This window comes from Taeniopygia guttata, chromosome 15 (assembly GCF_048771995.1).
Source record: "Taeniopygia guttata chromosome 15, bTaeGut7.mat, whole genome shotgun sequence".
Lineage (NCBI taxonomy): Eukaryota > Metazoa > Chordata > Aves > Passeriformes > Estrildidae > Taeniopygia > Taeniopygia guttata.
The window spans coordinates 9,781,345-9,808,751 of NC_133040.1; the positions used below are offsets into that span (position 1 = coordinate 9,781,345).

General features: G+C 50.4%; 2 protein-coding genes across 3 annotated transcripts in view; one reads left to right on the plus strand and one right to left on the minus strand.

Moving 5' to 3' along the window:
* KCTD10 (potassium channel tetramerization domain containing 10) overlaps positions 1-9,325 on the plus strand; it is a 14,317-nt gene extending 4,992 nt beyond the window's left edge. For both annotated transcript variants that reach the window (XM_030285393.4, XM_030285392.4), the window contains exons 3-7: positions 3,035-3,204; positions 3,693-3,779; positions 4,362-4,414; positions 5,203-5,398; positions 5,986-9,325. In XM_030285393.4, coding sequence (XP_030141253.1) covers positions 3,035-3,204; positions 3,693-3,779; positions 4,362-4,414; positions 5,203-5,398; positions 5,986-6,204 — 725 coding nt within the window. In that variant the 3' untranslated portion in view covers positions 6,205-9,325. The remainder of the gene's footprint in view (positions 1-3,034; positions 3,205-3,692; positions 3,780-4,361; positions 4,415-5,202; positions 5,399-5,985) is intronic.
* The window catches only part of MYO1H (myosin IH), a 19,431-nt gene continuing 608 nt past the window's right edge, over positions 8,585-27,407 (minus strand). Inside the window, exons 2-31 of the mRNA XM_030285391.4 lie at positions 26,505-26,620; positions 25,976-26,174; positions 25,479-25,559; positions 24,884-25,063; positions 24,429-24,527; positions 23,722-23,835; positions 23,375-23,446; positions 22,584-22,703; positions 22,234-22,301; positions 21,771-21,876; positions 21,173-21,253; positions 20,795-20,886; positions 19,360-19,454; positions 19,113-19,159; positions 18,828-18,908; positions 18,035-18,140; positions 17,688-17,805; positions 17,308-17,421; positions 16,925-17,001; positions 16,365-16,433; positions 15,402-15,486; positions 14,748-14,907; positions 14,302-14,385; positions 13,755-13,848; positions 13,198-13,253; positions 12,718-12,853; positions 11,877-11,944; positions 11,459-11,556; positions 10,461-10,560; positions 8,585-9,909 (exon numbers count right to left, since the gene is read on the minus strand). Of these exons, the coding sequence (XP_030141251.3) occupies positions 9,886-9,909; positions 10,461-10,560; positions 11,459-11,556; positions 11,877-11,944; positions 12,718-12,853; positions 13,198-13,253; positions 13,755-13,848; positions 14,302-14,385; positions 14,748-14,907; positions 15,402-15,486; positions 16,365-16,433; positions 16,925-17,001; positions 17,308-17,421; positions 17,688-17,805; positions 18,035-18,140; positions 18,828-18,908; positions 19,113-19,159; positions 19,360-19,454; positions 20,795-20,886; positions 21,173-21,253; positions 21,771-21,876; positions 22,234-22,301; positions 22,584-22,703; positions 23,375-23,446; positions 23,722-23,835; positions 24,429-24,527; positions 24,884-25,063; positions 25,479-25,559; positions 25,976-26,174; positions 26,505-26,620 (2,940 nt within the window). The 3' untranslated portion in view covers positions 8,585-9,885. The remainder of the gene's footprint in view (positions 9,910-10,460; positions 10,561-11,458; positions 11,557-11,876; positions 11,945-12,717; positions 12,854-13,197; positions 13,254-13,754; positions 13,849-14,301; positions 14,386-14,747; positions 14,908-15,401; positions 15,487-16,364; positions 16,434-16,924; positions 17,002-17,307; positions 17,422-17,687; positions 17,806-18,034; positions 18,141-18,827; positions 18,909-19,112; positions 19,160-19,359; positions 19,455-20,794; positions 20,887-21,172; positions 21,254-21,770; positions 21,877-22,233; positions 22,302-22,583; positions 22,704-23,374; positions 23,447-23,721; positions 23,836-24,428; positions 24,528-24,883; positions 25,064-25,478; positions 25,560-25,975; positions 26,175-26,504; positions 26,621-27,407) is intronic.

Below are 27,407 nucleotides of genomic sequence, written 5' to 3' on the forward strand. Positions count from 1 at the left end.
TGGGGCTCAGAGGCTCTGGAAGTGCAGGTGCTGTTTGCACCACAAATCTGAGGGTAACTGGAGTTTCTCCCACTAAAATCCCAAGTTTGTTTTGCTGTGGCTCCCACATTATGTGTGTGGGATTGTTCCATGGAGCCAGTTTGTGTTTTAAGAGGAATTTGATACTTCCTGTATGTTGTAACACAGACACTCCCATTGCAGCAGTTCTTGCTTTATCTCCCCTTGCCTGGAAACTTGGACAATAGCACTGGGCCTTCTAAAGGAAACACTTTTTATCTGGAATTCTTCAAAATCCTCCTAATTGGTCACACCCAAAACCTGGCACCAAATGAGATGTTTCTTAGGAAAAGAAGCCAGGCTTGGGGAGCAACTGGAAGGAGTTGGGTTTAACCAGTCTGGAATTTGGCACATGGGGTCCTGCTCTGTGTCTGGGATTCAGATCCCAGCTCCTCCTCCCAGCTGAACAATTCCAACCTGCTGCTCCTCAGGCTGGAGTAGAAAAGTCTGGGCTTCTCTGGCTGTGGGTGGCAGATGGTTGTTTTCAGCTTAGAAATTGTTGATTAACTGTAGCAAATCAGTATATTTGGAACATTTTCTTTGGATGGTAATGAGCAGGGAGAAGGATATGAGTTTTACAGGTGCATCCACCTGTTTACAGTTCTCTTTTTTCCCCTGACTCCCTGCTGCTGTTGATGGGGAAGCTGTTCCTGGTCCAGCTGCTGATAAGGGAGTGGAGCCTCAGGTAGTGTCCAGTGTCAGGCTCCTGTTTCACCTGCCAGGGCTTGGTTGGAAAATATCTGGTTTTAGCTGGAGTGTTTGGATCCTGTCCCTGAGAATTCCTGTAAGACAAAGATGAATTTATGAAGGTGTGATGTGTCCATGGACAAAGGCAGTGAGAGGAGGGGGGTTCTGCCCCTCTGCCCAGGTGAGACCCCACCTGCAGAGCTGCCCCAGCCCCGGGGCCTAGCACAGGAGAGAGCCCAGAGGAATCACCAGGATGATCAGAGGGATGGAGCAGCTCTGCTGGGAGGAAAGTCTGGGATTGTTCAGCCTGCAGAAGGGAAGGCTCTGGAGTGGCCTAAGTGTGGCTTCCAGGGCCTGAAGGAGCTGACAAAAAGATGGGGAAGGACTATTTGTGAGGGCCTGGAGTGACAGGACAAGTGGGGATGGCTTCAAATTGCCAGAGGGTGGGAGTAGATGGGATGTTGGGAAGAAATCCACCCTGTGAGGGTGGTGGGAGGCTGGGATAGAATTCCCAGAGAAGCTGTGGCTGCCCCATCCCTGGAAGTGTCCAAGGCCAGGCTGGACAGGACTCAGAGCAGCCTGGGATAGTGGAAGGTATACCGCTCTGCCCATGGCAGGGGGTTGGAAGTGGATAAACTTTAGGTTCCCTTCCAACTCAAACCATTCCACGATTCCATATAGCCTATGGATTCCATGTCCATGTTCCTGAATGGATCACAGGATGTTTTTGGAACATTGCAATTAGAAAATAACTCTGAAAGACTTCAGCCCACTTGTTGGCTCTGCTGTAGCCGAGTGGCACCGGGGTCACTTTCCTGTGACTCATCTCCTTTGGGCTGTTTGGGGGAAGCAGAAGGGTTTTTAAAGCTCTTCTAATGGTCACTCTGATTTTGCAACACTACTGGAAGTGTTTTCTCACCCCCACATGAAAATGAGCAACTCTGCTTCAGTTTCACCATCTGTACACATGAAGTTGCAGCAGATTTTTGCAGCCTACAAGGAATCACAGTGGAGTTGGGGGATGGTAATTCTGCTCTCAGCTGGCCCTTTACCTTCCTGTGTGCTCCAGTGAGCTTGGGAAGTAGCTGCATTTGTGGAATATGGCTTGTGCTTCCTCTTTATCACAGAATCCCAGAATGGTTTGGGTCAGAAAGGACTTTAAAGCTCACCTTGTTCCACCCCTACCATGGGCAGACACACCTTCCACTAAATCTCCCACTAAAATGGGATTTCTCGCTTTCCATACTCTGCACTGCCAAATGGGCTTTTTTCTGCTCTAGTTGGATTAGCCATTAGTCTGGATCAGTCCTTTGTTCCATCATTTCTTTCTCTAGTTTGTTGTTCCAGCCTGTAAAATCACACTTGGAGCACACTTTGTGTTGTCTGTGGACAGCAGGAATGAGGGAGCTGGGAAGCCTGGAGTGAGCTGCTGCAGAGTGTCTCATTTTCCCTCAGAAAAGGCCATGTTCCCTTTCCAGATTGAACCAAATGTTCAGACTTTTCCTCGTAATTCCATTCATGCAGAACACACAGGGGCTGATTTAACCTACTTTCCTTATTTGTCCAAAATATGACTCCTTCCCCACAAGCGTTTCCTCGCTGCATTCCTGAGCCTCAGTCTGTGAGAGTGGCCATCTGTTCACTCAGGGAAACTCCAGCCTCGGCATTGCCTGACTTTTCCAGGCTCCAGCCTGATCCCAGCAGCGAGAGGTGAAATGTGGATCCTGCACCCACAGCTTTGGTTTGTAGTGCTTTTCTTCCCTGGAGGAGAGAAGGCTCCAGGGAGACCTTGGAGCACTTTGCAGTGCCCAAAGCAGCTCCAGGAGAGCTGGAAGAGGGACTTTGGATAAGGATATGGAGACACAAGACAAGGGGGAATGTTTTCCCACTGTCAGAGGCAGGGTTAGATGGGATATTGAGAATAAACTATTCCATGTGAGAGTGCTGAGGCCCTGGCACAGGGTCCCCAGAGAGGCTGTGGCTGCCCCATCCCTGGAAATGCCCAAGGCCAGGTGGGCAGGGGTTTGGAGCAACCTGGGATAGTGGGAAGTGTCCCTGCCCATGGCAGGGGTGGGACTGGATGGGCTTTAAGTTCCCTTCCAACCCAAACCATTCCATGATTCTCCTCCCACCACGGTCCTACGCTCCAGCTTAGGAGGTGCTGCGCTCTCTGCTCACATTCCCCATTCCATCCTCACACTCCTAGTTCCATCATGTCCTTCACCAATTTGCTCTGCCAAGGCCTCATTCATCTCAGCTTGTCCTTACTGTGGCCTTCCTGTGTCCCCAGGCTGGATCCTGATCGACCGCTGTGGGAAGCACTTTGGGACAATCCTGAACTACCTGCGGGACGGGGCCGTGCCGCTCCCGGAGAGCCGCCGGGAGATCGAGGAGCTGCTGGCTGAGGCCAAGTACTACCTGGTGCAGGGGCTGGTGGATGAATGCCAGGCAGCCCTGCAGGTGGGCACGGGGCTCAGGGGCAGCTGGGGGTGGGCAGCAGCATCTGGGCAGAGCAGGATTTTCTCCTGGTCTTCATGTGTTGATTTTGGAGGCTTGGGTGGAAATGGGAATCGTTCGTGTTGCTGTCTGCTGGAGTCTGGTCACATCTAGGAAAACCAGCTTCTTCCCAGAGCTGCTGGGAGTGTAATTGTGTTATTTATTATGTTCTGAGGTTCCCATCTTGGGTTGGATGCCACTGTCACTCATGTCCTGTCTGAGAGAAGCCCCATTCCAGATCCTGCTGTTTAACCATTAACCATTCAGTGGTGGAGAGCAGGAATAGACACCTCAGGTATTCCCAGAAGAATGGTGCCAGGCCAGCTACAGCCCGGAAACTACCACAGGGGCAGACTGGACATTGCTTCCTCAGCAGAGATCATTCCCAGGCAATGTGGGTGTGCCCTGGGATCTGTTGTCACTCAGCTGCTGTTTGGTTCTTGCTCCCACAGAACAAGGACGCATATGAGCCCTTCTGCAAGGTCCCGGTGATCACCTCTTCCAAGGAGGAGCAGAAGCTGATTGCAACCTCCAACAAGGTGAGAGAGACTGGGATGTGCCACAAGGAGAGCTGGGGGTGCCCAGCCTGGAGAGAAGAAGGCCTTGGGGAGACCCCAGAGCTCCTTCCAGTGTCTAAAGGGGCTCCAAGAGAGCTGGAGTGCTGGACAAGGGATGGAGTGACAGGATAAGGGTGATGCCTTTAAGATGAAGGGCAGGGTTAGTTGGGATTAGGAAAAAATTCTTCCCTGTGAGGGTGGTGAGGCCCTCACTCAGGTTGCCCAGAGAAGCTGTGGCTGCCCCTGGATCCCTGGAAATGTCCAGGGCCAGGTTGGACAGGGCTTGAAGCAATCTGGGATAGAAGAAGGTGTCCCTGCAGATAGCACAATCTGATAAGACAAAGGGAAGATAAGAATAGATGAGAATCCAGTCCCAGAAGGGATCAGGAGGGATTGCAGTCCCATTGCCAGCCTATGCATCACAGGTTTGCAGCAACAGCAGTAACAACATTGAAATCCCACTGGGAATTTGTCATTGCAGCTTCTCTGTGGGGCCTTGAGCTGAGCTGAGTTTCCAGCTCTGGCTGTGCTCCCTGGAACTCATCTGTGCTTTGTTTCTTACAGCCAGCAGTGAAGCTGCTCTATAACAGAAGCAACAACAAATATTCCTACACCAGGTAAGTGACTTAAGCTGGAATGGTTGGAAGCTTTTCATAGACTAAAATCCACTATAAAAGTTTCCTTTTTCTCCCTCCAGACCCAATGACAAATTGGTGTTGGCAGGCACTCCATTTTTTCCCGATTAATTTTCAAACTGGAGTCAGGAGGGAGTCTGCTGCCATCCATGGAAGGCTGAGCCTGTGCTATTTCTCTGCCAGAGGAGTTCCTCTAATCCTTAGGTGCAGCTGGCAGAGACTCCTGGCCAAGTGCTGTCTGCATTCCCATGGACTGCAGTGTGGTAGTTAAACACAGGGAGCTCAGTGAGTGGTGAAATCATCAAACTGGGGACCTTGTCCTCTTTCCCTTATTCCCTTATAAGTTTCATGACATAACAGTGCACATCCAGGGTGCTGAGCTCAGGAATGGTTTGATTTGGCTGATAGGACTTTGCACCTGGGTGAAATGGCCTTAGACAATTGTTCACAGGGCTGTTGCTGTTGTATTGCTGCTGTTTCAGGTTATCCTGCCTGTAGTGTTGAAATAATAAGAATTAATTTATTTGGTTTGCCCCATCCCTGGAAGTGTCCAAGGCCAGGTTGGATGGGGCTTGGAGCAACCTGAGCTAGTGGAAGGTGTCCCTGCTCATGTCACAGGGTGGCACTGGATGGGCTTTAAGGTCCCTCCAACCCAAACCATCCTGGGATTCTGTGACACAGGAGTTTGGGCTCTTAGGGCTGTCAGTGCTCCCTGCTCCCACTCTTTCCATGTGCTCTGTAAATTCCTGCTGCTGCCTCCATTCCCACAGCAACTCGGATGACAACATGCTGAAGAACATCGAGCTCTTTGACAAGCTGTCCCTGAGGTTCAACGGGAGGGTGCTGTTCATCAAGGATGTCATTGGGGATGAGATCTGCTGCTGGTCCTTCTACGGGCAGGGCCGCAAGATCGCCGAGGTCTGCTGCACCTCCATCGTTTATGCCACTGAGAAGAAGCAGACCAAGGTACAGGAAAACTGGGAATGCTCCAGCCTGGCACCCTGACAGCTGAGCAGGCTGGCACTTTGTCATTGTTCAGCACCTCTGGAGGATAATCAGTGCATTGAGAGTGGGGCAGCAGCTGGAGCTCATCCTGGGGGCAGTTGGGATATTCCATAAAGCCCTGTGGTATTCCATAATGCATCGTGGTATCCGTAATGTTCAGTCCAGCCCTATCTTCAGACAAACTTGTGCATTGAACTACATTTGGGTTTGGGAGTTGCAAGTAGATGACCTAGGGATGGAACTAAATTATCTTTAAGGTGCCTCCTAACCCAAAACATTCCCTGGCTCTACACCCCTGTAAGGAGGGATCCAGCAATGGAATACCTTCCCTGTATTCCTCCCTTTCCCAGGAGAGATCTGCCTGGTTCTGGCAAAAAACCCAACTTGTTGTTGGACTCAAAAGCTGGAAGCAAAAAATGGAGTAGAGAGGACTGTGCCTGAAAGGATTTCTGTGTCTGGGGTGCAGTTAAGGAATTGTAACACCGGGTGTCAGCAATCCAAACCACTCACTGCCTGCACTGAGTGACCTTCTCTTCCCTGCCTGCCAGGTGGAGTTCCCAGAAGCCCGAATTTACGAGGAGACCTTGAACATTCTTCTGTACGAATCCCAGGATGGGAGGGGGCCGGACAATGCCCTCCTGGAAGCCACAGGAGGGGCTGCAGGGCGCTCCCACCACCTGGAGGAGGACGAGGAGCGGGAGCGCATCGAGCGCGTGCGGAGGATCCACATCAAGCGCCCGGATGACAGGGCCCACCTGCACCAGTGAGCCTGGGGACCCCCACAGCTCTGGGCAAGGGGCTGCCCTGCAGCAGGACCAGGCAGTGCAACTCCTGTCCAGCACAGTCTGTAAATTGGGATTTGTAACAAACTCTAGGTTATTTGGGGTATTTAAATGCGGTAGTTGTAGGGCGAGGATCGATGAGATTACTGGGCAGCCTGGAAGGGCCTGTTGAGCAGCTGGAGAAATGCCCAGATTTTTTAGCACTCTTGTCGTTGCTGTTTTGTGCTGGAGAGAAGGAGGATGGCTTCCTGTGGCTTTGGTAATGATCCTGCACTTTAAAACCAAAACAACAAACAAAAGGTCAGCCAGCCACCCTCCTTCCCTCCAGGCACTCCCTGACCCTCCTGGGCTGGGGGGGAAGGCAGGGACCTGGACCCAGGACTGCTGCACAGCTCCCTGGCTCCTGGGAGAGAGCTTGGGAGTGCCTTGGGTGACTCCCCAAAGAACAAATGGCACAGGCTGATGAGATTCCTGGAGTTCTGGGGGCAGAGGGATTCCTCAGAGCAGTGGGAGGGAGCAGGGGCTGCTCCCTCAGGTTCCCCGCAGCTCTCAGGATCTGCTCCTCCAAGGGTTCAGTGGAGCTTCTGCAGCGCTGAGCTGGAGACACCCGTCCCTGTTTTATCCCTACAGTTCAAGGTTAAAATTCCTCCCAAAGGAGGAGAATCAGGAGCAAATTGTCCATGGTTGCTTTCCCTAGGAGTGGTGTTGGTACTGGTCAGTGCTTAGAGCTTCTGCCTGAGCCTGGATCTCAGCTGGGGGGTTGGTTTCCAGCAGCTCCCAGGTACCAGGAGTCACAGCAGGTTCAATCCCCCCATGTTGGGGGGCGCTGGTGGGGGGCAGCAGCCCTGGTTCCCTTCTGGAGCTGATCCAGGAGACTTGCCTTGCTCTGAGTGAGGGGAAACAGAAGCAGGCAGTGACTCAGAGGCAGATATTCCCTGTTTGACTTCATCCTGAGGCTGTTCCAAATCCTCCCAGCCATGGCAGCTGTGTGTGGAAGGGCAGAGCATGGAGAAGGTCACTGCACTGTGGTTTTCTACGAGTGCTTTTCTCTCGTCAATGAATATTTTATCTACCTCCTTGTCTCCTGTTGCCTGTTGTGGAGTCAAGTGACAGCGGTGGTGGGAGGTGGGGTGTCATTCCTTAGGGCTGGCAGCAGAGCCACAGCTGTGACAGTTCAGGTCACCAGTCCTGGGAGGCAGAGAAACCTGAGGTAGGAAGTGTTAAACTTGTACTGCAGCAGCACCCGTGGGTGACACCAGAGCACTCTGCCCTGGGCTAGAGTTTCTTTTGACCCTTTCTCTGGAATATTTAGCCCTGGCTTTAACAGCCACGCTCCTCTGGAGCAGGAGCTCTGTTTTCCTGCTCCAAGGATCCCTGCTGCTGCCTCAGGGCTGCTAAGGGCATGGGAACAGTGTAAAAACCAAAGGTGCTGCAGCAGCACCAGACACGTTCTTCTGTTCCACAGAGCTCCTTGGTAGAGGCTGAAACACACCAGGAAGTGGCTGTACAGTTTTGGATCATCAATTAAAGCTCAAAGATTTCCAGTTTAATCTGAGGCCATTTTTCTAGTAGCCAAAGACTTCTCCACGTTGCAGGCAGCTGCTGGCTGTGGCAGGTGGGGGTGTTGTACCTGTCTCCTCTTTCTCCTGCAGCTCCTGATTGTTCACTGAGAGCTCCACAGTCTCCTTGGGGTTCAGCAGCTTCAGCTCTGTCCTGACACCTCAGGGCTTCCAGTTTTTTATTTAAACCTGTTTGCAGCACCCTCCAGGGCTGGAGCAGTGCAGAGGGGGAAGGAGCCCCTCCCCTCAGGGCTGGGATGAGCTGAGGGTGAGCCAGAAAAAAAAGTCCTGGATTGCTGTTTCTCCAGCACTGTGTACTTTGACACTTACTGGGCTGTTTCTGGGTATATCTCAGCCTCTGGAGCAGCCCTGCTGCCCTCGGGGGTGGAGCTGTGTCTCAGCAGAGGGTGACCAGGGACCAGTCCTGCAGCAAACCTTGCTCCCTCCAGCTGGGAGCTGCTCTCCAGCAGGCTCCAGCACAGCTCAGCTGTGCTGACCTGCAGACCCCAGACCAAATCCAGTCCTGTGGGGCAGAGCAGCTTCAGCCCCGGGAGGTGACACAGTACTAAGCACCTGACAGGTCACAGCTACGTGATTAACTTCTCTGTAAATAGATCCTTAACTGGCTTCAGGCTTTTCCCTTTCAGGTTATGCAAACTAAGTTCTTAAAAACCAGGGGAGGGCTGTTTTTAATCTTTGTACAGCGCTTTGTACAGCTGTTGGTTTAGCAAAGTCACTCCAGGAGGGTTAAAAATTTCCATTTCAGTTTTGTTACTGCATTTGTGGGCAGACTCTGGCTTAACTCACTCCTGAGCTCACCCTCGGGGTGCTGGGGTGGTGCAGCCAAGCTGTGCTGTCCTGGGGCCTGTCCTTTCCCTGCTGCCCCTGTCCTTGCTCTGGGCACACCCTGGCCATGCCCTTGCACAAATGCTCTCAGCCCTGAGCCTCGTTACCCTAAGTGGTTTTACTCTGAGCTCTCAGGTGCAGCTGGGGCTCAGGGCAGGTGTCCTGGGCACAAATCTTCAGATTATCCTTCCCTGCCTCCCAGTGCCAGGGAGAGCAGAGCTGGCTGCTTCCATCCTCCAGCACCAGCAGTGACAGCACAGCCCAGGGGAGCTGAGGAAAGTCCCCCTGGGGAAGGGATTTTGTCCCCTCCCAGCTCCTGACATGGGTGGGACTGCACGAGGAGGGGACAGGGACCAGCCCTGGTGTCCCCTTCCCACCTCTCTCCCCTGTAGCACCAAAGCAGCTGCTCCTGCACTTCCCCAGGGCAGGTTGGGATCCCCTGAGCAGCACCTGGGCAAGGCTCCAAGCTCCCACCCTACCTTAGAGCAAAGCATAGGTAGAACCTTTCAGTCTTCATGGAATTGTTTCATGGACAACAGCAAATTCCTGTTCTGTACAATCATTCCCACCCGTCCAGACTTCTGCACAGAACAAGCTTCAGCTGGATTTCAGTGTATGGTTGATGTTTGCAATATGTACTTTTGTGTTTTTGTTTTTTTTTTTTAATATAACACAATAAATTAGAAGATATTTCATATTTACATGTGTGTCACTTTATTACTTGCTTGGAGCTCGACGGCCTCATGGGCTGTGTGGCTGGAGGAACTTTGGGGATGAAATATTAGATCTCCATCCTAATTAATGTCAGTTTGACCTCCCAGTGTGGAGTGGCCCCAGCTGTTGGGATTCTCTCTGGTCAGTCTGCCTTGAGAAAAGTTGGTTTTAGACCTGGGTTAACACTGCTCTGCACTTCTTGCAGTGCTCCTGAGTAGTGATTCAGAGTATAGCTAGAGAAGCCTTTTGGCTTCTGTCCTAATCCTTCCTGATCTCTCAGAGATTTTACCTTGGAATTTTGGGGATTAATGTCCCTGTGACCATGTAACAAGCGTCTCCTTCTGGGAATGTTACAGCAACATCAGGGATTTTATTTATCTATAGTTGAATAGTTTTAAGCTATAAAAAAAAGAGCCTAAAAGATGCAAACAAACTCTCAAATCACAACAGCCCTGTGGTATCAGAGATTCCAGGGGAGATGTGAGGGCTGGTCTCATCCTGCAGGCTCCTTTCTGTTCCCAGCCAAGGGAACAGGGACTGGTTCTCATCAAGATTTTCTCGGGGTTGACACCTGGGAGGAGAAGAGGAAGGAGCCATTAAATCAGGAATCCTCAAGGTGCTGGGAAGAGAGGTGATGGTGGAGTTTTTATTTGCCCATTGGTACATAGAGACAATTCCCTCCATCTTGTCTGCAGGATGGAGAACTCCACGTGGAATTCTTCCTTGGAGCTTCAGCTCCTCAGAGCTTGTGTGACTAGAAGTGTCTTCCCTCCATATCCCAACCCATTTCAGACATAACTTGGTTGAGGGAGGCAACAAGAGGTGGAAAACCTCCCCTGAGGCTTCATTTTGCTGGTGCACATTGAGTTTGGGTCAGACTCAATTCTCTAAGTGCCCACACCAGGAACCAGCCTTGCTGCCCCATCCCTGGGCCAATTCCTGCGCAATCAATCCCTGGAGCTGCAGCTCCCAGCACTGTCCTGGATCACCTCATGCAGGTGACACTGATGGGGTGGTCACCTCCTGCTTTGGGAGGGGTCTCAGTCCCTCCTGGCTCCCAGGAAGGTGGAGATCCAAAGGAGGAAGCAGCAGGTGCCTCCCTGGGCTCAGCTGAGGCCTTACCACTGTGAGCTGCCCCGTTTTGTCCTTGAAGACCTGAGGCTCTGGCCCCACGGTGAACACCATGGTCCCCTCCTTCCCGGAGCCAACGCGGAACCGGAGGCTGGAAGCACAGAATGCCTCTGGAGAGCTCTCCCCACAAGAGGCTTTACTCTAAAACCCCTTTATTTCTGTTCCCTGGGCAAATCTCGTTAGAGGAGCAGATCAGAGCCTCCAGCTTAGGTGAATTTCCTAAACAATTGCATTATCCCAGTGGGCCCAAGGGGTTGATGAATGGAACGAGGCTGCCCAGCCTGGACTTTTGAGTGTTCCTGGTGCAATTAAGCACTGGAAGCTAAGCAGATCTGACCTGGAGAAAAGCACTGAGCACACCAAATCTAATTAGAGCTGAAACGCAAAGGCCAGGCTGAAAAGCTGGAGCAGAAGTGCAGGTTTCACCTGCCAGCTCCAATTCCCAGAGAGGTTGGAGACATGGACTGCATCCACCTGCCAGGAGCTCGGGGCTGGGACTGGGAGGAATCACATTTTGGGCCTCCTCAATCCTTCTGGGAGAGGAGCATTCGTCCTGAGGTGACCCACAGTTTCCCAGCTGGCTTTCCTGAAGCTAATGGGATCCCCCTGTGGTACCACTAAAGCCATGACCTCATGCCCAGGTCACATCAGAAAACGGAAAAAAAAAAGTGGATTTCAAGTGCAATCACCTAGAAATAAGTTTGGTTTAGGCAGGTGAGGCATGGGCAGCTGTCAGAGCACAGCAGCATTCCTAGCAAGGTACAAGGACTCATTAGGCTGGGAAAAAGGTTGGAATTATCTTTAATACATTCTCCCTGTGCCTCTGGAAGTCACAAAAACAGAGATGCTGCTGCACCAGACCTGTCCAGCTTTGGGCACTGTCTGCTGGGGATGGATGTCAACAGTCTTGACCTAGTCCAGGCCCAAAAGGTTTTCCCATAAAATTGAGCCTGTCCAGTGCTACCCATCCACTTTCCTGCTTTCCTTACCTTCCCTTCACCACTTTAACGAGGCTTTGCTTGTTGGCCAATATGCAGAGCTTGGTCACTGTCTCAAAGATGTGCTCACACTGCAGTATCACATCTCCCTGGAAACAAAAAAAAAAGAGGGATAATATCACCTGGCATCACCCCAGCACGTGATGGTGCAGAGAAACTCCTTTGGGATGCCAGAGCAGTGACTACCAAACAGAAGTGACCAATTTAAACACCCTCTCCAGGGATTATTTAGGATTTATTTGGTTTAAAAAAAGGCAGAAGCATGTCCAGAGAAGGGGATGGAAATGGGAAGGGTGTGGAACAAATTCCTGAACAAACATCAGGAATTGTGACATTCCAGGAGTTTATAGGATGGTATTGGAAGCATCAGCCCCATGACCTCACTTGAACCACCATCCCAATTTCCTACCTTCTGCTTGTTGTCCTCAGGAACGTGAATGACCACGATCCCATCGCTCAGGTTACTGGTGGAGATCCCTTCAAAAGAAGCCCAAAATTAGAGGGAAACCTACCAAACCCAGCTCCACACCACCTCAGCTCCTTCCCCCTGGAGAAGAAACTCCAGCCCCGTGTGGTTACAGGGGAAATCACATTGCTGAAGGTGGGCTCTGTCCTTCCTAAGAACGAAGAATATTCCCATTCTTAGAGCAAAACACACAAAGCTCCTACTTTGATTAATTAATCTGAATTTTCAAAATATCTTTTGAAGGTCCTTTTATATCACCCATTGTCCATAGCACAATTCCAGCAATGGTGATTTAAAGCCCTGCATGAGCTGTTTGCCCCAAACTTTCCCCTGGTGCCTTGGTTTTGGGCACAGAAGAGGGGGAATGATCCATTCTACCCCTGAACTGTAGTTCCAACAGTGCCAGGATTAAAAAATGTCCACAAACCAGAGCAGGAAAAGTTTGGGTTATATTTTTTCTCCCTTCTATGTCAGTAGAAAGTGATGTCCTCCTGCATTTAAACATTTCAAGGAACTCTTACTCATAAAATCATCCTTCAAGGCTTTGCCCAGCCTCCAGGCAAAGAGGGACAGATTGTTCAAATATTTTTGCAAGACAAAGTCTCAGAATGTCATCCCTCCTAAAGGATTCCTGGCAGGACAGGAAACCCCACAACAACTCATAGAATCATCATGGAATGGTTTGGGTTGGAAGAAACATTTAGGATCATCCCATTCCACCTCTCCCACCGGTCCAGGTTGCTCCTAGTCCCATCCTGCCTTGGAAGATGACTCCCACTGGTACCTTTTAGTGTGGAATACTCGATTTTCTGTTTGATCTTGGCCATCTCCACCACGTAGGCCGAGCTCTGGGTCAGCACCAGGAGCCGCTCCCGCGCCTTGAACCCGTTCCTGTCATATTTTATCACGGGGGTCACATACTGAAAACAACGAGTTGGAATCAGCATTTCCACTACTGCAAGCTCCTGCTCCAGGGGTTTGGATCTTCCTGACTGGAAGCAGCTCAGAGAGGAGCAGTTCTGCCTGTGGAGCTGCAGGTCCCAGCTCAGAGGGATCTGGATTCCCTACACTGGGAAATTCAGGAGGCAGAACCCTGGGAATGATGGGGCCCCTTAAATAAATTTTAATTAGGTGTATTTTGAGACCTGTCTCTAATTTAAAAGCAAGGAAATGGTGGCTCTGCTGCTCTTCATCAGTCCCTGTGTGAGCAACCAGCTCCAGGACTCCAGTGAAGGCAATTCCAAGAGTTCTGTCCTTCCCTTACCTTGATGATCTCCCCACGGATCAGCTGCAGCACTTTGGGGTTTAGGTCATTCTCTTCTGAGGAGCAAACCAGAAAGAGAAACTGGGTGTGGGTGCCAGAGCCACAGTCCCAGACAGACACTCCCCACCCCCAAGCAAACTCCAGAGAGCTGGTTTGGCTGTTGTCATCCCAACTGGGATGCTTCCTTCCAAACTGAGGGTGGTCATCTCCAGCTGCTCCCAAACCCATTTTGGTGATTTTTCCTGCCTGACAAGTAAATTCACATCGGGAGTTTCTGCCTGTTCTTGAGTCTGCTGTTGGTTCAGACCCTGGTGCATTCCACCCCCCAAGGAATTCTGCTCAGGTTTATGGCTTTCTGTCCCAGAGGGCTCCCAGTACCCCCAGTTTGAGAACAATCCAGCAGTGATGTCACATCACTCGATGTGACAGGGAGGAACTCTGATGGCAGGTGATGCTGCCTCTGCCAGGAGGGAATTTTTGTTGGAAAAGAGTCTGTTTGGTCAGGCAGGAATTTACAGAGCCAGGAGCTCGTGGCTCCAGGGCTTTGCTGAACTCACTCAGGCGGGTCTCCAGGAAGGGCTGGCTGAGGCTCTCCAGGTACCCCTCCTTCTTCCCACTGAACACAGCGCTGGTCACCACCTTCTGCTGCAGCTGTGGGAGAAGGAACAGCCTTTACCCTCGGAATTCCACCACTGGGAACACCAGCAGGGACAATGCAAACACTCCTACTCCACAGCATCCTTCTGCTCACACCCTGCCCACCTGACTCGTGGAATCTTGGAATTATGCTGCTTTTCTTCCAGGGCAGCAGGGGAAATCCTACAGATTTTTTTTATATTTATGGATATTTCCCAATTATATAGAGAGCAGATTTCATGCCATAAATTAAGTCCCACCTGTCTGCTCTCTCCGTTACGAGGGACACTGGAGGAAATCCCAAAATCCCTGGCTCCAGGAGTTTGCTCTCCTATGAGGAGAAGTTTGCTCTTATCCTGAGGGGCTGATTGGAGCAGCAGGATCAGAAGGTGCTGCCTGTGTCCCAGGTGATCCTTAGGGAATCACACCTGTTTGAACTCCCACATTTGCATTCCTGGGGTTGGTTACCTGCACTTTCCTTTCGGCAGTGAGCCCTCGGCAGTATTTCCTCACCAGGTTCCTCATGCAGATTTTCTGGAGCATCTCAGATGTCTGCATTAAAAAAACAGGAAAAAATAAAGTAGGGAAGTTGTTTGAGCAGCTCTGCCTGTACCATGAGCCTAGAACCCCGTGGGATTAGTTTTGTCTTTATTAGGGCTTGTGAGTTCACTCTTCTGTCAGTGCATTTTCCCTTTTATTGCTTAAACCAACAGGGAGCTTCCTCATTTCTCTTTGAAAGACCAACCACCGTGCTATTCCTCCCATTCCCACCCAAACACAGCAGATTTTGGGGTTTTCCAAAGGCTCTGAACAGAGGATGAGCCAGCAGCAGATAATTTTAACCCAATGTGCACACACTTGGCCACCAAACAGGGGCCACTTCCACCTCTCCCAAAGCCTCCAGAACCCCTCACCTCTTCCAGGATGGAGGGAGGCTGGAGCCAGCTCTTGTCCAAGACATTTTTTGGGAGGTGGTCTCGGAGCTTCATCAGGTAGTGGTACTGTGAAAGCCTCACAAAATCCCTGTTCTCCGGGCAAAGGGGTTTCTTCCGATTGATGAAGCCATTTATGAACCTACAGAAAATATCCCATGACCTCCAGAAATCCACGGAAATGAGGGCAGGGACAGGGCTAAGGGTGATCCTTAGTGTTAGCACTGAGGGTCAGCCATGGAAATCTCAAGCTTTAAAATATTCTAAATATTAACAGGTGTTTACCAAAGTTCTGTTGGCCAAACCACAGAGCTTGGAGCTCAGAAGGAATCAGCTCGGGAGCTGGGTTTAGGGGAGTGGAGAGGGAGGATGAAGAGAATGGAGGGGCATGAAAAAAATGATGAGGAAAATGTTCCCTGTGATGATGGTGAGGCCCTGGCACAGGTTCCCAGAGAAGCTATGGTTGTGTCTGGATCCCTGGAAGTGTCCAAGACCACGTTGGACAGGGCATGGAGCAACCTGGGATAGTGGAAGGTGTCCCCTAGGCAGGGGGTGGGACTGGATGGGCTTGAAGATCCCTTCCAACCCAAACCATTCTGGGATTCTGTGGCTGGGCAGCATGGTTGGGACAGTTACTTCCTGATGGTCTGCACTGCCCACGTCCTCTTCTTGGCCGCCCTCCGTGCCAGGGCTCCTCTCCAACAGGCCTCCAGCTTGATTGCTGCAAGAGGGAATCAGTGCTGGGCCTCAGCCTTCACATTCACCCAGCAGAAGTTAAAACTGGTTATTTTGCAGCTCTAAAAACCAGCTGGTGGGAACAGCAAGTTTGGAACGGTTTCTTCTCCGTGGTGGATCAAGTTCCACCTGTGCTGTGGGGCTCAGCATCAAGGCCAGGCCTTGTCCCTGCTCTGCCTCCTGCTGTCCCTGCCCACAGCACAGAAAGCTGCTCTGAGCCTGCACTTTACCTCAGCCTGCTGTGATAAGAGGGGTTTTTCCCCCAGGTACCCCAGAATGTCCCCAGTTTGTGACAGAAGGCACCGCTGCTGCTCCCACAGCTGAGGCCAAGAGCTGTGAGGGTCCAAACAGAACTAAAGCAACCTCTGGAAAAGCTCTGGTTGCAGCTGCCACCTCCTCTGACACAAACAGCACCAAGTTCTGCCCACAGCACCGCAGATTTCACAGAATCACAGAATAATGAGGTTGGAAGAGACCTCTAAGATCATCAAGTCCAACCTATGCCCGAACACCACAACCAGACTATAGCACCAAGTGCCAAGTCCAGTCTTTTTTCAAACATATCCAGAGATGGTGATTCCACCACCTCCCTAGGAAGGCAATTCCAGTATTTTATTATTCTTTCAGTGAAAAATTTTTTCCTAATATCCAACCTAAACCTTCCCTGACATAGCTGAGACTGTGTCCTCTTGTTCTGCCAGTTGCTGCCCGGTGGAAGAGACCAAACCCACCTGCCTGCAACCTCCCTTCAGGAAGCTGCAGAGAGCAATAAGGTCACCTCTATTTGGGATTTGGGACCTCCCAAGGCTCCAGCCCTTGTGGAAAGCCCAGCCCTAAGAGAATTCCCCACTGCAGAGCCTGTACCTGCTTTCCTCTTCTTCTGGTACGCTCTTTTCCCAAGGAATCCTTTATATTTGGCCTGGAGTCTTGAAACTGGAAAGAAGGCAGAGACATCACTGGCACCTGCAGGGTCAGGGTGGTGAGGAGCTGAGTTCCTGCCCTCCATGGCACAGGGGACAGAGGGGCCACAACAGGACCAGAAGCAGCCCCTGAAGGTACCATGCCCTTCAGTTGTGCTTTTCAAGGAACAGGTATCCCGAGGATGAGACAGAAGAGATCCCAATCCCAAAGGAAAGGCTCTTGGTGCATCTGGGCATGGGCAGGGAGGTGTTCATAGGACTGAGGAGCTCCAAAGTCACATACCCATGACTCAAGCAGGGATTTCCCCTCAGCCTGGAGCATCTTTTCTAAGTTTTCCATGGATTCTGAGAGCTATGCAAATCAGGGCTGGGAGAGACCTTAAAGCCCATCCCGTTCCACCCCCTGCCATGGGCTGGGACACCTTCCACCATCCCAGGTTGCTCCAAGCCCTACCCAAACCAGAGCCACAGGAAGCCCCCAGACCAAGGGAACTGGAACCTTACTCAGCAGGTGCTTTCTGTACTCAAAGGCATCTTCTGTGGCAAACAGGGTCTTTGGGAAACGGATGAATATTTTGGTTCTGAAAAAGAGACCAGGAGCAGGTTATCCATGGTGAGCCATCCTTCCTGAGCAGGCTCAGAGCCCTCCAAACAGCTGTAATGCCACCCAGACCTGAGCTGCCTTGGGCTGCCCAGGGAAGCAGGAGAAGCTGAAGCCCTAACCCAGAGATGGAAGAAATGAGCTTGGATTCAAGCTCCCATGGAAACAGGTAAAAATAATGAGGAAATTTGTGCATCTGGGGTTTTATCTCTCTCCTTGCTCCTGTCACAGACAGGACAGAGGATCCAGGACAGCAAACACTGAGCAGCCAGAGCAAAGAATTTACCTTCCTAATTTGTACTCCTCAGGCTTGTAACCGATGTGTTTGATGAGTCTCTCCACACCCTCTGCTGCTGGCCCATGCCAGTGTGGCCAGGTAGCTGGACAGAGACTTTTGTACCTGAAACGACAGCAGGACATCAATGCAAACGACCTAAAATTTGAGGAACCCCTTCCTGAACCTACCCCTGAAATTCCCTCTGCTTTACTCAAGGCAGAAGATGCCAACCCAGATCAAAATGATGCGGACGGGACACAGGCAAAGTGTATTTTTTGAAGCAGAAGGGGTTCTGCTGACAAGTGTCACTAGTGGGGCTGGAGTTTTGCTTGCTGTGCAGCCCTCAGGAGGGCAGGAGTGGCTGGCCAGAGGGGAAGCAGCTCCCTCACCTTTGCAGGAAGAGCTCGTACTTGCGGCGGTACGCGAAGCCAGCCCGCCTCACCCGCAGGTGCTCCATCAGCCCCAGGTACTTCACCTGGTGTCGGATCAGGAAATCATCAAACTTCCCTGCAGAAGAGCACACCTCCACTGGTCAGCTCTGTCTGGGGAAGCTCACCCATGTGCCCACGTGTTGGGGGACATCAGGAAAGAATCAAATCCCCAGTTACCCACGGGGACAAATTTGCTGCCAGCTTAACCAAACTGTTTAAACACAAGCACATATCCACAACATACACACACTGAAATCCCTCTGTCCATTCCTTGCACTCAGCAGAGCCTTCAGCCCCAGGCTCACCAGGCTCCTTGTTCTCATTGGGTTTGATGCAGCGGATGTACGAGGGCTCCTTGGACATCAGGATCTCAATCAGGCTCGTCAGGCTGTTCTTGAACTGGGTTGCAACCTAAGACAGCATCAAAAGGACCTCCTGAGCTCTGGAACTCTTCCCTGCAGGAAGGGAAATCGACTCCCTGCATCCAGCTTAAGCCTGGAAGCAAAAGCTGATGGTGCATTGGTAGCCTGGATTTTTTGGAGCGTGGTCAGTTGTGTCAGTGCTCAGCTGGAGCATTTGAGCCCTGGCCATGCAGCTGGACACACCAGGCAGCCCTTCAGAGCCCCCTGCTCCTTGGGGGATGTGCTATGAGATGTCACTTTGCTGGCTGCTGTCTCAGCAGCACCACTGTTCCTCTGCCAGGGAGCCCTCAGGGGTGGATGGCAGCAAAAACATCCACCAAGGGCAGGAATCCCAGAATCCCACAATTTATGGGGTGGGAAGTGACCTCTGCAGACCACCCAGTCCAGCCCCCTAGCAAGGCAGGGTCATCCAAAGCAGGTGACACAGGAATGTGCCCCGGTGGGTTTGGAATGACTCCAGGCCCTCCCTGGGCAGCTGTCCCAGGGCTCTGCCACCCTCCATGGAAAGCTCGTCCTCAGGCTGAGGCAGAATTTGTTGTGGTTTAGTTTTTGTTGTGGTTTAGTTTATGTTGTGTTTTATTTTATGGCCATCAGGACTGAGGAAGGGATCAGTGATTAAACCAAGGCCTGGGGAGCTGAGTTGATATTCAGAATTAAGACTAAAGACATAACTCACAGTCTCTGGTCTCCTCCTGTTGTCCAGCTCTGACAGGAGGAAACAATCCCTGATGATGCTGTTCTTGGAGTTGCACAGCACCTAAAACAGGAGGAGATAAAAGTTGTCCTATTGAGCAGCCCTTCTACTCCTCCTGGGAGCAGCACAGCCCTGAGAACATGCACAGAGATGCCTAAAGATCAGTGCTAAAGAGAAAAGGATGTTTTTGTTTGCTACAGAGAGTAAATAAATCTTCTGCACCAAGCAGTTGATATAAAAGAACAGCATCCCTTTTTTTGTGCTTACCTCCTTCAGGTTTCTGTACAGCAGGTCATTATTCTTCTCCAGAAACCCTGCAAAGAAAAATGGAATGAAAAGAAAATAAAAAATATCGGAACATTCACATCCACAAAATTCTCACTGCAGCCACATTTTAAGACTTCAAGGTCTGCCTGCAGAGGGCAGGTATTTTGTAATTCCTCTTGCCATCAGGTCACCATCACCCAGGGAAGTTTAGGAGCTCAGGAGCTGCAGCCTGGCCACCCTCACTCACCCACAGCACAGTAGGTGACCTCTCCTGCGTAGTGGAGGAGGCGGAAATCCACCCAGTCGATGGATTTCCGTGTCTTCTGATCCGCCAGCTTGCGCCTGCCGGGGGGAAAACCCAACAAAACACCAGGAGAAAGAGCAGCAAAGAGATTCCCTCAGCTTGGGGACAGCTGAAATGTGGTGTTTGATCCTATCGATGGGGCTCTGACTGCGGAGTTATGGCCCTTGAGCAAACCATCATCTCTCCCTGCTGGCAGCTCCCACAAACTCCTCAGGACAGCTGGGATCTGCTCATTGTCATTTGGCAGTGATCACCCACTCCAGAAATATTAAGATTTCTTCCCATACCATCCATTTAAATACATTTTTACCGCTTATGTGGGGGAAAAAGCCACCAGCTCCCTCAACCCCGAAGTGAACCCAGGGGGGAAAGGATTTCAGACATTTTGCCCTAGAACAAGAACCCAAATACAAAAGGAGGAATCCAAGTGTTTGAGAATAGCAGGAATATTTTAGAAAGCAAGGATTCCTGGAAAAAAAAAAAAAAAAAAAAAAAAAAAAAAAAAACCAAAAAAACCCAAAAAAGAGCAACTTCACAGTTGAAATTTCAGCTTTGTAAGCAGTCACAAACAGCAGAGCTGAGTGTCACAACAGCACGTTCGTGAATCAAAGCTCCTTCCAAGAGCAGATCCCGTGGAAGCAGCTCCAGCACTTCTATTTAAAGCTTTTAATCAGGCAGAACAGCATTAAGGCACATTGTGGCGACAAGGAAGTTGGCTACAAATTTTCCACTTGGCTGTGGTGGAGTTCAGAGCTGCAGGAACAGTGACAGCTCAGCACTGTGACTCTCAATTGATGACTTGTCACAGCCCTTCAGCAGCTTCTGCAGGGAAGTGCCAGCACAGCCCGGCGCCAACGCGCTCAGCTGCCACCAAAATGGGATCCAAACCCCCTCCAAATGGAGTATGAACCAAAATGTCACTCATCTGGGAGAGGAGCATGAGTATTTTCTCTCCTCTTCGTACTCCAAGCTCATACAGAACAAGGTGGGTGTAAATATTTACATATCCCCCCCTCAGCCTCAGGCATTTGGCTCCTTGTCACAACATTTTCAGCTTTCCCTGGTGTCCCTGGGGACCAAAGCCATCCATGGCCAAAGCCATTTAACCTTCCTGGGCTAAAATCCTGGGCCAAACCCCAGGAGCCCCAAATTTTGGTGTGGAATGACAGACTCAAAGCTCAGCATCAGAGCAGTGATGAGACAGAGCCCTGCTCACACCTCACAGCACCCTGGATCCAGCAGTGGAGATTTCCAACATCAGACACTGGGTGGGCTCTTGGATTCCCTCTGGGACAAGGCAGAGATTGTTCCCTGCCCAGCCTGGCATGGATGTGGGGTGGGAAGGGTCTGGGATAGGATACAGAGGGTAAATGCATACGTCACGAAGTGGGCATGATCTCCTACTTTCTCTTCCAGCTTTTCCAAGAAGCTCAAATCAGTTGCTTCCCCAGGCCGTAAACACTCCTCATCCTGGAACAGCAGGACTGGATCAGAGCTGCTCTGAGCTCACATTCCCTCCTCAACATTTAGGATAACTTTGTCCCAAAACCCAAAGCTCCACTGCAAGGGAAGCAGAACATCCCCCACCTTTACCTCCCCACAAAACCTCTCCTCCTCTGGGTGCTTGTTACAGGAATCTGTGTTTATGTTCTGGATAACACAGACCCATCCCATAATTAGAGGGGAAAATGTGATTAAGAACCATTAGAGCAAGGCACTGGCCTGCATTTTAATTTAGTACAAACTCTGTTCTTACCAGGATGGAGATGATTCCTTTGTGCTTCTGCTCAACCAAGTCACAGATTATTTTGTTGTTAAAATACGGGATTGGTTCCCACTGGAAAAGGGAAAAAGGAAGAACAGTTTTAGATGAAGGCCTCTTCTTTTCAATTTTTAAAGTTCTTTGGAACTTAAATAAGATACAGCCTCAGATCCCAGTGAAATGCGTGGTGTGAATTAGGATGCACTGAGGGAAAAGGTGACAGCACAGTGATCCACGATCCCACTCCAGAATTCTCCTCCTTCCAGCAGCCTACATCATCCTCTTGTTCTCTACATAAATCCTCTCCATCTTCCCATGTTTTACACTGCTGGAATTCCTTATTCTCCAGGGACATTGTCACTGATGAGCATCTGAGTTTTGGGGAAGGTCCTACTTCTTCCTTAAATTATGTCAATTATATCTGGGCTAAATTGCACTTCAAAAGGGCTACAGAAAGAGACCCCTGCAAATCCTACACTTCCCATGGGAACAATAACAATCTAAAAAAGCAGGATGACTTTGACATTGGTGATCAAAAGCATTCAGTGTAATGGCAGTTCAAAGGGAAAAGGGAGGGGGAAATATAATTTACCTCAATGCCTTCCAGTTCATATTCCTCCTGCTCTGCCTTCAGGGTCATCTCAATCAGCAGCTGCTGCAGCTTCTCATTGCAGTAATTAATGCAGAACTGCTCAAAACTTCAGGGAGGTTAAATGAGCAGCAGGTTTGATGTGCTCCAGGGGCAGTTTTGCTTCTTCCTCCACGGGCTAAACCACCCATTACCACACAGAGACCAAACCCCCATTTCCACAGGGACCAAATTCCCCATTTTTACATGGACCAAACCCCCCATTCCCACACAAACAAGCCCACTCCTTGCTCTCACACTGTTGCACCACAGCCCAAGGCAAAGCTATTCCTGGGGTCCAGCAAACCCCTGCACCCAGGTTCTAGTGCCCTGTACCTTACCCTGCTGGGCTGAGGGCACACTCAGAAATTCATGCAGGAATGTCCTGTACCCCCAGATCACCCCAAATCCCAGGAACAGCCCGTACCTGTTTGTGTCCAGCACTTCAAAGCCATAAATATCCAGCAGGCCAATAACTGTTTTCTGAGTCGAGTCCTGTCAAAAACACCCCTGCTCTGCCATTGCTCCTTCCCTGCAGGTGGCTGCTCTCACCTGAATTTCAAACTTTCAGAGAAATCTCAATGGGGAAGCCACTTTAAGGCAGGTAAAACTGCTAAAACTCTTTAACAGAGAGTAAATAACGGGTTTTCCAGCTCAGGGCAGGGGGATGTCCCAGTAGCAATTATCCAACACCCCAGATATTTGGTGATGAGGGTTGTGGAGCCTCTCTGGAGAAACTGCTCAGCATTTTAGGAGCATTCAGGACAAGAAACCAACCTTGTTGGCAAGAGAGCCATTGATTTTGTTGACCAGCCAAGTGAAAGTCCTTCCATAAATTGCCTTTGCCACGGCGTCCCGGGCGTAGAACGCCAGATCCACGTTCAGCGGGCTGAGCACCTGGAAATAAAGATACCCCAGAGAGGATGAACACCACGGGGGATCAGAGCAAACTTCTGCACAGCCAGGTCACATCTGTGGCTTGGAGAAGCAGCCACATTGTCCTAGAGCACAGCCACTCCTGGACTGCAGCTATTCTTGCAGGGTGTTAGAATGGGATCATCTTTAAGGTCCTTGCCAACCCAAACCACTCTGAAATTCCCTGATTTTATTTTCCACCAGCGTTCCTTCAGTCTGGTGTACCCCCACCTGCCAGCAGGTTTGGGGCACTACGTTTTGGTGAGCATTAATTTAGACAAAGCAGGAAAATATTCTGACCTCATTTTACTTCTATATTATTAAAATAAAAATATTAAGTGATCAAAGAGTGTTTTTTACCAGTGTTTTTCTCTGTTTGTGCAGCCCAGTTTCCCAGGAAGCACCGTGGACTGGGCAAGGGGAAATTGTTTGGCTCAAATACAATTCCCTGTTCCAGCTTTTGAACAGCTCATGCCTTGTTCAGCAATAAAACTCCAATATATTTTAGTTTAATGTCTCAGGCTGCAAGAAGGGGATGTGGAGGAGAGGGACAGTCAGAGAGATCTGGTTTACACTCAGAACTGGCTCCTCACCCACCCCTCAAGATGGGGATCTCCCAGATTAATCTGGGACTACAAAGAACTCCCTGGTACCTCCTCAGATCTGGCTTCGATCTTCCTGTGGGTGAGAGCTTCCTGCAGGATGGACAGGTGAGCACCCAGGAGCTGCAGGGAGACAAATATCTGCACTCAGAGCACAGCCACAGGTCCCTGTTTAAATAAGCAGCACTGTGTGATCAGCAGGGCACAACCCTCCCCAGCCATCCCCATCTTGGAGCCACGGGAAACAAGAAAACTTCAGGGAGAAAACACGAGGTGATTTACAAGAGCTGGGCATTTTTAGAGTTGTCCTCGTGCTTTTGGGAATCGATATTTTGTACCAATAAGAAAACCCCGGCAAGGTTCAGGTTTTCCTCCTAGCACTGGGATTTCTGAGGCACCTTGGAAATCCACTTGATCTGGGAGCCGTCGCGGATGATGGCATGGCCATTGCTGTCCTCCTCAAACTGGATGTTCCCAAGGTGCAGGACACTGGCAACGATTCCAAAGAGATGCTGATAATGGGAGATATTCCATTAGAACATGGCTCCTCACAGCCCTGTGGGGTGCTGCTGATCCTTCCTGCCATTAATTAGCAGAATTTTGGCTGGGCTGAAGGAGGTGAACCAGAGGATCCAGTACCACCCCTGGCATCGTGCTTTTCACTACCCACTCCCTCAATCCCACAGAATCTTGGCATCCTGGAGTGGTTTGGAGTGGAAAGGAGAGATCATTTAGTTCCACCCCTGCCAGGCCAGGGACACCTTCCACCATCCCAGGTTGTTCCAAGCCCCGTCCATCTTTGGACACTTCCAGGGATGGGGCAGCCACAGCTTCTCTGGGCAACCTGTGCCAGGGACCCAATTTCTTCCCAATATCGAATCCAAACCTACTCTATGGCAGTGGGAAGCCATTCCCCTTTGTCCTGTCACTCCAGGCCCTTGTCCAATGTCCCTCTCCATGTTTCTTGTCAGCCCCCTCAGGTCCTGACCACCCAAAGTGTGTCCTGTTCCACCTTTTACCCCTCTCCACAGCTGCTCCCATCCCTTCAGGAAAAGAGCAGTTCTCTCTGAAATCCCTTTGCTCAGTCCCTTTTAACAAGCAGCACCTCGATATCTTTTTCAGTGAAGTCAATGATGGAAAAAGCTTTCCGGACTATTTTCCAGTCATTCTTGTCATTGATAGAAAACACTTTGGCACATCGACCCTAGGCAGCAAAAGAAAGATGAATTAATACTATTAATTGGTAAAGAACTTTATTATCAGCAAACACAGATACTTCTGGGCACACTGCTTTCATTTCCAGCTCCCTCAGTGAGTGTTTTCACTGTTATTAATCCTGAGCACAGCTCCTTTGATCAAATATCTCAGTTTATACTGGAAACCCCAAATAAATCAAACCCCTGAGTGTGGAAAGCATCACCATAAATTGGCTGAAGCTGTGCAGAGCTTGATCTTCCAGCCATCCTTTATTTTTAGGGTAAGAATACCTTCTGCCCAAGCTGCATTTTCCATCCCTACAATTCCTGATGGAGCCCCAGAGCAGCTCCAGCTCCCACTGACCTGGATGAGGTACGTGTACTTCTGGGGGTTGCGCTCCAGCCCGAGCCAGCAGAGCAGATCCTTGTCTCCCCCCTCCAGCAGCTGGTAGAAAATATGGAAATTCCTCTCTCCGTGGTTTTGGTGGACAACTCGGGATTTCTCAATCAGGTAGCTGAGGATGTGCCCTCCCACTGGAGCTCCCTGGCAGAGCAAAGCAGATCAACACCAAAAATATAAAAAATTCCTGTGATTGCTGTTTCTTTACTCCCAGGAATGAGGAACATGCTCAGGAAAAGCCAAATTCTGCTGTCATTCATCTGCCACCTTTTGTTTAAGAGTGTCCAGCAGCAGTACAAGGATTTAGTGTCCTGTAAAAGTAACCTGAGCTTTAAAACTCTCTATCAGCTTTTTGTGGAGCACTGCCAGGATTGCCAGCAAGGCTGGAAGTTTCCAGGATGGATAACCAGTGACCTCACCTGCAAAATGCAAGGTCTGCACAAACAGGGTCACAAATGTGCAGGGTAAGAATGAATAAATCCTGGGCTGCCTGCTCAGCATCCAGGAGGTTTCTCAGACACAGCTCCTTTTCCCAGCGCTCCACTGAGTTTGTTCTCACCTTAAAATCAAACTGGATGTCCATGTACTTCCCAAATCTGCTGGAGTTGTCGTTGCGCAGGGTTTTTGCATTCCCAAAAGCCTGAGGGTAAGCAGAGGGGGAAAGTCACTTCTCACCTCACTGGGACCAAGTAACCAAGACTTGCTGCTTCAGCCAAGTCCCATTGAATTTAGTGGGATTAAATAAACACAAACTAATGCACTTACATAGCTTTAAAGTGGAATCCAGCTAAACCAATTATTGATTTTTCTTATCTAACCTACAACTGAGGCCCCAAGGAACTGCTGCATGGTGCAGTCTTGTATTTCTTCCAGCCATCCTCAAATCAAACCCCCAGATTTAAATTTTCGAACATTAAATGATACTAAATCCCAAATATCCTTTCAGAGGCTGTGCCAAAATTGGCCATACTTGCTGCAGATTTGCAGGGAATCCTCGAGCAGTGAGGCCACCAACTCCAACCCCTCTGCATTTTGGGCCTTCCTTTGGGCTCTCACCTCGAGGACGGGGTTGGAGAGCAGGAGCCGGTCCCGGACAGTCTGGAGCTGCTCCGTGGTGGGACAGGTGACTGCATAGTACTGCAGGATCTTCTTGGATGCCTCTGTCTTGCCAGCCCCACTCTCCCCAGAGATGAGGATGAAGTGGTTGTTGTACTCATTGCACATCACCCTGTAGGCGTTGTCAGCTATGGCATAGCTGGGGCAGGCACAGGAGGCATTTGGAGGGGAAAGATCCATTAGGAATGGCACAGGAGGAGGAATAGCAAAGGTTCACAAGAGTTTTTACTCCTGGTTTAATTTTACAAGTGTTGGACAGGGTCATAAGAATCCCAAAAGGGGTTGGAAGGGATCGTAGGGGTCATCTCATTCTGGGCAGGGACACCCACTGCGAAAGCTGGGCTCAAAACCTGAGCCTGACAATAAAAACCAGGTCTAGTGACCATGGACACGCCCCGTGGTGGCAGTACAGCATTACAGGGAAATCCCAAATTAGGAATACCCACAGAGATGCCACGAGAACACTCACAGGTGTGGGGGCAGCTCAAAGAAGTTCACACCCCGGTAAAGCTTCATCTGAGACACTGTGTAAATGTCCAGCTCCTGGTAGGGGTTCACAGACACGAGGAGAGAACCAATGTAGGTCTGCAGGGAGAGAGAGCCCGGTGGGATACCTGCTCCATCCCAAAATCCCAAAGGAGGAGCCAAAGCACGCCTGCTCCATCCCAAAATCCCAAAGGAGGAGCCAAGGCACACCTGCTCCACCCCAAAATCCCAAAAGGAGGAGCCAAGGGATGCCTGCTCCACCCCAAAATCCCAAAAGAGGAGCCAAGTACCTGACATTATCCACAAACAAATGCCAAAGCTGGTACAGAGCTTGTTATGACAGAACCAGACCAACCAAGCAGAACTCTTCCCAAACTGATACCAAACTTCCAAAACCCCCTTGTTACAAGCAAAGCTGAACCATGAGAGCAAGCTCAGAGCCTGACAATTTCAATGCAAGGATTTGGGATCCCTTGGTGCTTCCAGGACCCTTTTCCTACTAAAGTTAACACAACACAAAATAAAATCCTCAGCTCTTCCCAGAAAAACCTTGTCCTGCCTTCCTTCAATTACAGTCCCCTTCCTATTTCCTGCACATCCTTTAAAGTTTTACAAGGCAACCCAGAACAAGCTGAGATTTATTTTCATGAGTTCAAGTAGATAAATTACTCCTGGGTGATTGCTCTGCTGGGCACTACCAACACCTTGTTAGATACACAGAGGATACTCAACCCTTCCTCCTGGACCTGACCTGCAAGGCCACCTCAGGGACATTTCAGCAGCCACAAGGCCACCTCAGGTGTGGGAATCCAGGGCTTCCCTCTGGCTGCCCTGGCAGGGCTGGGACCCTGGCAGGGGTCAGGAACCCCCCTGGACAGAGCCCCCA